Consider the following 11,613-nt stretch of genomic DNA (forward strand, 5'->3'; position numbering starts at 1 on the left):
CGGGTCCCGGGAAGCGCAGGGCTTGGGAAACTTTGCAGAAACCAGAGCTCGTAAGGCTTTCGCAAGAACCCGAGAGCACCACGATACCCTCAAGGAGCTCTTTCCCCCTCGACCTGAGCGCAGTTGGGAAGTGGTAGTAGGAATAGGTCCACAAATTTTATTTATTTATTTATTTATTTATTTATTTATTTATCTTGGCGTTGTCTCCTGTGCGTCCCCTCGGGGCGCATCCACGGACTGCCCTCGCCTGTGGATGCCGATAAACTTCGTCCTTTCGCTACAAACTTGGGCAACCCCTTCACACGTATGGGTCACCGCCGCGCAGCAGGCTGCCCGGCCGCTTCCCACGGTCCCTTCGTGGTTCCCCCTCGTTCCAGCTCCCTTCTCCAGAGTCAGGGCGCACTACTCGCTCCGGGATCCCCCCGCACCCTCCGGCTTCGCACTCCCGGGGACCAGTCAACCGCCGATCGTCGCTTCTCTGTCCCAAACCGCAGAAAGGTCGCCCCGCTCTTACCTTCATTCGCGGGATACACTCTGGAACCGGTGACAGCGTCGCAAATCCCAAAGAGAAATGAAAAGAGGACAAAATAAAAAATCCCAGCCATGGTTCGTCGATGCCAACGCTGCTCCAGCCGCTTCTATCCCAGTGGAATAAATGCTTAACTTAGGAGTGCAGCAGGCTGAAGACATTGCCAAGGGGGTGGGCCCGACCCGTGACGTGCACCCGCCAGTCCGGGGTTCTCGGCCAATGGTAGCGCAGACGGCGGTACCTGGCCCCGCCCCTGATGAGCAGAGCCTGTCCCGGAGCCCCGCCCCCTCTGGGCTCGGCGGGGCGTTCGGTCTCCGGGACTGAGGGGGAGAGTTTTGCCGCGTTCCTCCCCCGCTGGACGGAAGAAGCGGGGTCCCCTGGTCGCCTCTCAGGGTTCCAGCCCCTGAGCGGCGGAAGGAGCTTTGAGAGACTCTGAATTGGTTGTGGGGGGGGGGAGGTCCGAAGAAAGGTTGGGCACCCGGTGTCCCTCCTCTGGCGGTTTGAGATGGAGGAAAACGCTCTTTTATTGCCATTAAAAAAAAGTATCAAGTTGACCTGCCTCTTTACTGTTGCTTTTTTCTGAGGGTTGAAGTGTTCGCGTCCCGCGCTCCCCGACTAGGACTGCTCAGTCACTCCTGTGCGCGGCCACCCCCGCCACTCTGCTACCTTGCCCTGTTTCGTGCCTTTGGGGAGCATCTCCATAAGAAATGCTCTTTGGCGAGAGTTTTGGTACTGGGTTATTCCTTTATCCCAGGCTCCTAGTTGCCTGGAAAGCTGGACCTAATCAGTCCCCAACGTCGAGTGCGGCGCTCGGCCAGAAGCAAGGCTCTGTCCCTGTCTCCGGGGGCTGAACGAAAGACTTCGTAGCAACGGAGAAATCCCCTGGGGAAGCATCTCCGCACTCAGCCGTAGAGGTTCCCCCCCTGCCCCCGCCCCGGCTCCGGACAGGACTCCCCACCCCGGCAAGACGCCCGGAGGTGGCCTTGACTGCCGGGAACCGACTGCGTGCTTCCTGGTGGGGAGTCCCTGGAGCCGGGCCTAGCAAGTCCGGGGCGCAAAGGGTTGAAGCGAAGAGCTGATGAGGGAGTGCAGGGACCAACTGTAGTGCAGACGGGCCGCCCACCCGAGCTCAGGAGCTGGCCCGAGCCCCGGCTGCGGCTCGGCGCTCGGGGTCGCTTCCCCTGCGCTGGTCCGGACACTTCTTGCCGCCTCCAGGAAGACGGTGTGGGCGACAGGACTCGCAGAAATCCGCGCAGCCGCCCCTGCTGGAGTGTTCGAGTGTCCCTGTGGCCCTTCTAGGGGAGCCGGCAGCACTGGGCCCAGGTTTGTCCCGCGATGCCCCGGCCGCGGGCTCAGAAAACCGAGCGCTGCCCAGAGACCGCAACGCAGCAGGCGGCCTGGTGCCCGGCCCCCGACGCAACTCTCCGGACGTTGGAAGACGCCCCGACTCCTGACGACTTCTCCCCTCTTCCTTCCTCCCAACTGCCCCTCCTCTGACTCTCTGTGGGGTGAGGCCGGGTTTTCCTCCCGAGCCTGGGTCCCAGCGGGAGGGCGACCGCCGGGGGGTGGAAGCGCCTTTCCCCTCTCGGGTGGCGGCTGATCGTGAACCAACCGTGCCACCTGCCGGCCACTACAGGAAATGCGCGGCAGCCCCCCTACTCCCGCCCCCGGAAGGGCAAGCGGACAAAGACAGCACCACGCAGCCCGCCGAGAGTAGGTATGTCGGTATCTTTTCACCCACCCTTCCCTGTCCCGAGCCCCCGGGCCACACTTGTGGAGCTGTGACGGGAGGCCGTAGAGAGGACCCGGGAATCCTGTCGCACTTCTCGCCAGCTGGATGGCAGAAGACGAAATCAGAAAGCGTTTCAAGGAGAAACTCCTAGTCAGTATCCCAGGGGTAACCTGAATAGCTGCTATCCCTGAAAAATCCTAGATAAAGCGGGAAGGGTGTAAGGCAAGGTGCAGGAGAGAGGAGATCTCGTCCACGGTTTCAGATCATCGGCTTCTGGAGCACATCGTGTCTCCTCCCCTTGTGAAAATTTAGACCCGGAATAATATGAGCAACTTTTACTTGAGCGCTGCTGGGTGAGGCGCTGGGCAGTAAGTAGCTGTGTGAGCCTGGTGGCTTGGAGGGACAGCTCGTGCGGCTGCAGAGGTTTTGATTTCTCCGTGAAAGACCTGCTGAAATGTCACAGTCTGAGGAAGTGGATTTCAGTCTTTGTAGCTACTGATTTTACACAAGTAAAAGGGGGCAAAGAAATGCACACTTGGGATATACGTGTGTGTATGTATAAATTATTTAACAACTATACGAAGCCCTTTAAAGGAATGCATTTCTAGGTTCTTTCATGCCCTGAGTTTCTAGGAAAAGGAGATGAATATTGATCCCTGTCATTCTATACACAGATGCAGCAGATAAAAGGAGCAATCTGAATTCTTTTTAAAACGTTTTTGAAACAATAGTTGCTAGTTGCCTCTCTGCAAGATTTGATTTTTGCATATATGGGTAGTTGAAATGGGAAATTGACTGCCTGCCTTCTTAAAAACAGTAACATTTCTAAGACTTGAACCAACCCTTCCCCCCTACCCTATATGCACACTGAATTTTAAAATGTTCCTGGCTACAGCTGCCTGAAAGCAAGGCTTCATTTGCTAGAGGACATTCAGTGACTTCGGTCCCCTTTTTTCTTCCCATTTCCCTTTTCAAGACCCAAAGCAGCCCAATAATCTGGAAACCCAAGAGACAGGAAATGCTAACTCGGAAAAACTGAACTATAACTTTCTCTTTAAAACATTTCTGGGCTGAAGATCAGAAATGAGCTGTTGCATACTGAAGTATTTAGCATAAAAGTATATGATAGCTTGGCTTTCTCTAGAAACATTCCAATTTAAAAAAAAATGGAAAAGAAAGAAAAGGTATAAGGGAATAAACAGATAAAACAGTATTGGAAAATTTGGTGTATTTTTAAGTGCTGAATAACGGGACTTGTGAAGTCATAACACTATCCTTTCTATGCTTATGTTTATTCAGTGTTTTCCATTAAAAAGTTGTAGTAGAATTTAAAAATAAAAGGAAAAAGAAATGTTAGTCACTCTGTTGTGTCTTACTCTTTGGGACCGCATGGACTACAGTAGCCCACCAGGCTCCTCTGTCCATGGAATTCTCCAGATAGGAATACTGAAGTGGGTAGCCATTTCCTTCTCCAGGAGATCTTCCAAATTACTCTTGTGACAACCTAAAGGAAAATTGTCCTAATCTAATAGACACCAATCTTCCTTAAAAAAAAAAAAAAAAAAAAAAAAAAAAAAAAAAAAAAACAGGGCAACAGTGAAAAATGATAGGGTCTTAGTCCATCAATGGACCAAATGGTGTTGGTCCATCCACCTTCTATGCAAACCCTCTACTTTATTAGAAAACACCTTGGAGTTTTCAGACACTTGAGAGTACTTAAAATAAATCACTCAATGGAGTCACAAGCATACAATAGAATACTACATCAAAAGCACCTAGAATCACCTGCTTTTAATATAAATTGGCTTGCCTCGAGTACAACTAGCCTCCTAACTGCTGTAAGAAGTTGAGAATACTTTGAATCCAATAAGAAATATGTCAAAATATATAGTCTTATAAGCTTAATGAAAATAATAATTCAATAATTTGAATTTTTGATAAAATTTCTCTTTTTTTATTGCCTAGCATAGAAATTTGAGGTTCAAAGTACATTTTAAACGCTTATTTGAATGAAGGTTGAATTTCAAAAGTATCTTTAATGTGTAAAGACATTTTAAAATAATACCAGGTCTCTTAGAATATCTATCTCTAAGTGTATGGCCAGTTTTACCAATGTAACAAGACCTTTGGACAAATGAGCAACAAGAAAGAAAGTGCATGGAAGGCTAGAGAAAAGGTCAGAATGAGAATAGAAATACACTCTGCCTTTTACTAGATGCTCCGCCAGAGTATCTAGCTAGTGTAGCTGGACTTTCCTGGACTTCAGTCCGTTTACTATAAAATGGAGCTTCCAACAGTGCTCCAGTGACTTCCTGTCATTGCCAGAACCAGGATTTCCAAGACTGAAATCCTTACTTTGGCATTCTAACAGCTCTTTTACTAGCTGTGTGTCTCTGGGTAAGTTACTTTAACCTCTCTGAGATATGGTTTTCTTATCTGTGAACTGGAGATAGTTACATGATGCTTCTGAAAATTGAAAAAAATTTATAGAGCAGATTGTATGGTATTCAGCTAGTGGTCAGTAACTATTATTACTTTCAAATAATATCTCATTAGTAAGGATTAATATTTACTAAATGAGCAATCATTTGTTCAGCTTGAACCTTCTCTTCCACGAGGAAACCAAACTCTGTGATTTATCTTTTGCTCCCCATGAGGGGAGGAGGCTTTATTTCACCAACTCCTGGAGTAGGTATGGAAATAAATTCTAAGTGTCTCCTTTTCTTTCACTGTTGATTTATTACAGCTCACACTTGACTGCTGTGCTTAGTCACTCAGTTGTGTCCAACTCTTTGAAACCCCATGGACTGTAGCCTGCAAGGCTCCTCTGTCCATAGGGATTCTCCAGAATACTGGAGTGGGTTGCCATCCCCTCCTCCAGGGGACCTTCCCAACTCAGGGATCAAACCAAGGTCTTCTGCATTGTGGGACAGATTCTTGACTGTCTGAGCCACCAGCGAAGCTCATGAATACTGGAGTGGGTAGCCTATCCCTTCTCTAGAGGATCTTCCCAACCCAGGAATAGAAGTGGGGTCTCCTGCATTACAGTTAGATTCTTTACTAGCTGAGCTACCAGGGAAGCCCCTTAACTCTTGTATCCCTACATGATTTAACGAGATTTGAATCTAGGGATTGTAGCTGTCTTTAGAGGTAATATTTCAAAAATAATTAAATGAAACAAGGTGTAAGGAATCAAAAATGCTACCACCAAGTCAAGAAGTTGGTGATATTAAATAACCTAAGCTCTAATGAAATATCCACTTTCATCAGAAAAAAATGCTCCAAACTTCACCATCACCTGAAATATAGTGACCTGAAACATCAGTCGATGGGCTTCCTAAAGGTCCCAGGAAACTTTGTTGGAGATTTCATCATTAGATGTCAAGGCTTTGATACTATTTCTTGCTAGCCCTTGACACCTGATGGGGAAAGTGAGCCACAGAGCTCAGGTCTTGACTGTTCAGAAAGGGTGAGAAACCAAAACACAGGAAAAGACCTTCAGAATTGCTGAGGCAGAAAAAGACAAGAAAGATAGGATGGGGATTATTACTCAGCCATTAAAAGAATGAAATAATGCCATTTGCAGCAACATGGATGGACCTAGAGATTGTCGTACTGACTGAAGTAAGTCAAACAGAGAAATACCATATGACAGCCTTTACTGCAGAATCTAAATAGAAATGATACAAATGAATTTATTTACAAAACAGAAACAGACTCATAGATTTGGAGAAGAACTTATGGCTGCCAGGGGGAACGACAGGGAGAAGTGTCAGTTAGGGATTTTGAGATTGACATGTACACACTGCTGTATTTAAAATGGGAAACCAACAAGGTTCTACTGTATAGTACAGTGAGCTCCACTCAATGTTATATGGCAACCTGGATGGGAGGGAAGTTTGGGAGAGAATGGATACAGGTATATGTATAGCTGGGGACTGGAATGCAAAAGTAGGAAGTCAAGAAACACCTGGAGTAACAGGCAAATTTGGCCTTGGAAAGTGGAATGAAGCAGGGCAAAGACTAATAGAGTTTTGCCAAGAAAATGCACTGGTCATAGCAAACACCCTCTTCCAACAACACAAGAGAAGACTCTACACATGGACATCACCAGATGGTCAACACAGAAATCAGATTGATTATATTCTTTGCAGCCAAAGATGGAGAAGCTCTACACAGTCAACAAAAACAAGACCAGGAGCTGACTGTGGCTCAGATCATGAGCTCCTTATTGCCAAATTCAGACTTAAATTAAAGAAAGTAGGGAAAACCACTAGACCATTCAGGTATGACCTCAATCAAATCCCTTATGATTATACAGTGGAAGTGAGAAATAGATTTAAGGGTCTAGATCTGATAGATAGAGTGCCTGATGAACTATGGAATGAAGTTTGTGACATTGTACAGGAGACAGGAATCAAGACCATCCCCATGGAAAAGAAATGCAAAAAAGCAAAATGGTTATCTGGGGAGGCCTTACAAATAGCTGTGAAAAGAAAAGAGGCAAAAAGCAAAGGAGAAAAGGAAAGATATAAGCATCTGAATGCAGAGTTCCAAAGAATAGCAAGAAGAGATAAGAAAGCCTTCTTCAGAGATCAATGCAAAGAAATAGAGGAAAACAACAGAATGGAAAAGACTAGAGATCTCTTCAAGAAAATTAGAGATACCAAGGGAACATTTCATGCAAAGATGGGCTCGATAAAGGACAGAAGTGGTATGGACCTAACAGAAGCAGAAGATATTAAGAAGAGGTGGCAAGAATACACAGAAGAACTGTACAAAAAAGATCTTCATGACCCAGATAATCATGATGATGTGATCACTAATCTAGAGCCAGACATCTGGGAATGTGAAGTCAAGTGGGCCTTAGAAAGCATCACTAAGAACAAAGCTAGTGGAGGTGATGGAATTCCAGTTGAGCTGTTTCAAATCCTGAAAGATAATGCTGTGAAAGTGCTGCGCTCAATATGCCAGCAAATTTGGAAAGCTCAGGAGTGGCCACAGGACTGGAAAAGGTCAGTTATCATTCCAATTCCAAAGAAAGGCAATGCCATAGAATGCTCAAACTACTATACAATTGCACTCATCTCACATGCTAGTAAAGTAATGCTCAAAATTCTCCAAGCCAGGCTTCAGCAATATGTGAACCGTGAATTCCCTGATGTTCAAGCTGGTTTTAGAAAAGGCAGAGGAACCAGAAATCAAATTGCCAACATCCGCTGGATCATGGACAAAGCAAGAGAGTTCCAGAAAAACATCTATTTCTGTTTTATTGACTATGCCAAAGCCTTTGACTGTGTGGATCACAACAAACTGTGGAAAATTCTGAAAGAGATGGGAATACCAGACCACCTAAACTGCCTCTTGAGAAATCTGTATGCAGATCAGGAAGCAACAGTTAGAACTGGACGTGGAACAGTAGACTGGTTCCAAATCGGAAAAGGAGTACGTCAAGGCTGTATATTGTCACCCTGCTTATTTAACTTCTATGCAGAGTACATCATGAGAAGCGCGGGACTGGAAGAAACACAAGCTGGAATCAAGATTGCTGGGAGAAATATCAATAACTTCAGATATGCAGATGACACCACCCTTATGGCAGAAAGTGAAGAGGAGCTAAAAAGCCTCTTGATGAAAGTGAAAGAGGAGAGTGAAAAAATTGGCTTAAAGCTCAACATTCAGAAAATGAAGATCATGGCATCCAGTCCCATCACTTCATGGGAAATAGATGGGGAAACAGTAGAAACAGTGTCAGACTTTATTTTTGGGGCCTCCAAAATCACTGCAGACGGTGACTGCAGCCATGAAATTAAAAGATGCTTACTCCTTGGAAGAAAAGTTAGTTAGACCAACCTAGATAGTATATTCAAAAGCAGAGACATTACTTTGCTGACTAAGGTCCACCTAGTCAAGGCTATGGTTTTTCCTGTGGTCATGTATGGATGTGAGAGTTGGACTGTGAAGAAGGCTGAGCGCCAAAGAATTGATGCTTTTGAACTGTGGTGTTGGAGAAGACTCTTGAGAGTCCCTTGGACTGCAAGGAGATCCAACCAGTCCATTCTGAAGGAGATCAACCCTGGGATTTCTTTGGAAGAAATGATGCTAACGCTGAAGCTCCCGTACTTTGGCTACCTCCTGGGAAGAGTGGACTCATTAGAAAAGACTCTGATGCTGGGAGGGATTGGGGGCAGGAGGAGAAGGGGACGATTGAGGATGAGATGGCTGGATGGCATCATGGACTCGATGGACGTGAGTCTGAGTGAACTCTGGGTGATGGTGATGGACAGGGAGGCCTGGCGTGCTGCAATTCATGGGGTCGCAAAGAGTCAGACACGACTGAGCAACTAAACTGAACTGAACTGAATTGAGTCTGTTTTCTGTCCACTTGAAACTATCTCAACATTATTAAATGGCTATATGCCAATACAAAGTAAATAGTTTTTTTAAAAAGAGAGAAAGGATGGGAGTTTTGAGTTCAGTTCAGTTCAGGAGCTCAGCTGTGTCTGACTCTTTGCCACCCCATGAACTGCAGCACATCAGGCCTTCCTGTCCATCACTAGCTCCCGGAGTTTACCCAAACTCATGTTCACTGAGTCGGTGACGCCATCCAACTATCTCATTCTCTGCTGTCCCCTTCTCCTCCTGCACTCAATCTTTCCCAGCATCAGCGTCTTTTCAATTGAGTCAGCTTTTCGAATCAGGTGGCCAAAGTATTGGAGTTTAAGCTTCAACATCAGTCCTTCCAGTGAACACCCCAGGACTGATTTCCTTTTGGATGGACTGGTTGGATCTCCTTGCAGTCCAAGGGACTCTCAAGAGTCTTCTCCAACACCACAGTTCAAAAGCATCAATTCTTCTGCACTTAGCTTTCTTTATAGTCCAACTCTCACATCCATACATGACCACTGGAAAAACCATGCCTTGACTAGATGGACCTTTGTTGGCAAAGTAATGTCTCTGCTTTTTAATATGCTGTGTAGGTTGGTCATAACTTTCCTTCCAAGGAGTAAGCATCTTTTAATTTCATGGCTGCAATCACCATCTGCAGTGATTTTGGAGCCCAGAAAAAGAAAGTCTGACACTGTTTCCACTGTTTCCCCATCTATTTGCCATGAAGTGATGGGACCGGATGCCATGATCTTCATTTTCTGAATGTTGAGCTTTAAGCCAACATGTTCGCTCTCCTCTTTCACTTTCATCAAGAGGCTTTTTAATTCTTCTTCACTTTCTGCCGTAAGGGTGGTGTCATCTGCATATCTGAGGTGATTGATATGTCTCCTGGCAATCTTGATTCCAGCTTGTGCTTCCTCCAGCCCAGCGTTTCTCATGATGTACTCTGCATAGAAGTTAAATAAGTAGGGTGACAATATACAGCCTTGATGTACTCGTTTTCCTATTTGGAACCAGTCTGTTGTTCCATGTCCAGTTCTAACTGTTGCTTCCTGACCTCCATATAGGTTTCTCAAGAGGCAGTCAGGTGGTCTGGTATTCCCATCTCTTGAAGAATTTTCCACAGTTTATTGTGATCCACACAGTCAAAGGCTTTGGCATAGTCAATAAAGCAGAAATAGATGTTTTCTGGAATTCTCTTGCTTTTTCCATGATCCAGTGGATGTTGGCAATTTGATCTCCGCTTCTTCTGCCTTTTCTAAAAGCAGCTTGAATTTCTGGAAGTTCAAAGTTTGCGTATGCTGAAGCCTGGCTTGGAGAATTTTGATCATTACTTGACTAGCATGTGAGATAAGTGCAGTTGTGAGGTAGTTTGAGCATTCTTTGGCATTGCCTTTCTTTGGGATTGGAATGAAAACTGACCTTTTCCAGTCCTGTGGCCACTGCTGAGTTTTCCAAATGTGCTGGCATATTGAATGCAGCATTTTCACAGCATCATCTTCCAGGATTTGAAATAGCTCAACTGGAATTCCATCACCTCCACTAGCTTTGTTTGTAGTGATGCTTCCTAAGGCCCACTTGACTTCACATTCCAGGATGTCTGGCTCTAGGTGAGTGATCACACCATCATGACTATCTGGATCATGAAGATCTTTTTTGTTCAGTTCTTCTGTGTATTCTTGCCACCTCTTCTTAATACCTTCTGCTTCTGTTAGGTCCATACCATTTCTGTCCTTTATTGAGACCATCTTTGCATGAAATGTTCCCTTGGTATCTCTAATTTTCTTGAAGAGACCTCTAGTCTTTCCCATTCTATTGTTTTCCTCTATTTCTCTGCACTGATCACTGAAGAAGGCTTTCTTATCTCTCCTTGCTATTGTTTGGAACTCTGCACTCAAGGGTCAAGACTTTTCTGAAACTCTGTCTGGTGCTGTATCTGAATTTGTGTTCAACTCTCATGAACACTTCTCAATTGCCAAAGATCATATGTTTAAGATGTAAAGTTGCCTTTTCAGCCCAGAGCAGGCAGGGCACCCACTCGTGGGGGTGGGGGGACCCAGTTGGAACCCAGTAGAAACCATCAGGTAACTTTTGTTCTCCTGGGAGCTGCAGAGAGTGAGGTGGAGAGAGGGGAAGACACCCAGTTCAGTTCCACAGCGACTCTGGAGGCCAAGACCAAAATTTTCAGAGACAATTCACCTCTCTTCAGAATAATGCAGAGCAGATCATTTACATCGTTTTTGGCTGCATTGGGAACATAAGTCAAACATCAAAACTATTTTATTTTTCAGGCATCAAAGCCATGCCCTGGAAGAAATGGAAATGCTTTTTACCTGGACCCCTGTGATAAAATACCTTGGAAATGGTGTTCACTCATTTTTACTCAAAATGCCAATGTAAAGCTTCAAGTTACAATCACTAAATATTTTAGCTATTAAATATTGCAATGTTAATAACCATGTTGATTTGTGATTATTAAAAGAGCCTTTGGAATTAAAAGTGTTTCATGACTAAAAACTTTTAATAATATATAGGGTCTCCCACATTGCAGGCAGAGCCGTTACTGGCTGAGCCACCAGGGAACCCCAGTATATATAGGACTATCCTCCAATTAAAAATAAATTTAAAAAATTTTGAGTTAGCATAAACTGGAACTTTTTTAAAGCAAGAGAAGTAATTTTCTGGTTAAAGAACCAATTTTCTGAATGTACAGCAACAGCCATTCCTCCCCCCGCCTTTTTTAAAAAAAAATTTGTTTCTGAAAAACTATGTGTAATTGCAGTGAAATGCTGCATGTAAGAAAAATAGTAGGATCATAAATATAATGTATGATTTAGTGTATAATGAGAATGCAAGTTTGGAAACCTAAATCTCTTTTCCTCCATCATCGTGTAAAGCATTTGTATAACGCTGGCACTCCAGATATTTATTTTGTAATTTCAAAAGATCTCTGAATATTCTA

At 44.9% G+C, this 11,613-nt stretch overlaps 1 protein-coding gene and 1 long non-coding RNA gene across 5 annotated transcripts in view; one reads left to right on the forward strand and one right to left on the reverse strand.

The window, feature by feature from the left end:
* EPHA4 (EPH receptor A4) overlaps positions 1 to 2,024 on the reverse strand; it is a 178,048-nt gene extending 176,024 nt beyond the window's left edge. For all 4 annotated transcript variants that reach the window (XM_069574653.1, XM_069574654.1, XM_069574652.1 and 1 more), the window contains exon 1: positions 515 to 2,024. In XM_069574653.1, coding sequence (XP_069430754.1) covers positions 515 to 605 — 91 coding nt within the window. In that variant the 5' untranslated portion in view covers positions 606 to 2,024. The remainder of the gene's footprint in view (positions 1 to 514) is intronic.
* Positions 1,499 to 11,110, forward strand: LOC138432918 (uncharacterized). Its single transcript, XR_011254050.1, has 2 exons — positions 1,499 to 2,246; positions 10,943 to 11,110. It is a non-coding gene; the product is annotated as an uncharacterized lncRNA (long non-coding RNA).
* Positions 11,111 to 11,613: the final 503 nt, after the last annotated feature.

Source organism: Ovis canadensis, chromosome 2 (assembly GCF_042477335.2).
Source record: "Ovis canadensis isolate MfBH-ARS-UI-01 breed Bighorn chromosome 2, ARS-UI_OviCan_v2, whole genome shotgun sequence".
NCBI classification, from domain to species: Eukaryota; Metazoa; Chordata; class Mammalia; order Artiodactyla; family Bovidae; genus Ovis; species Ovis canadensis.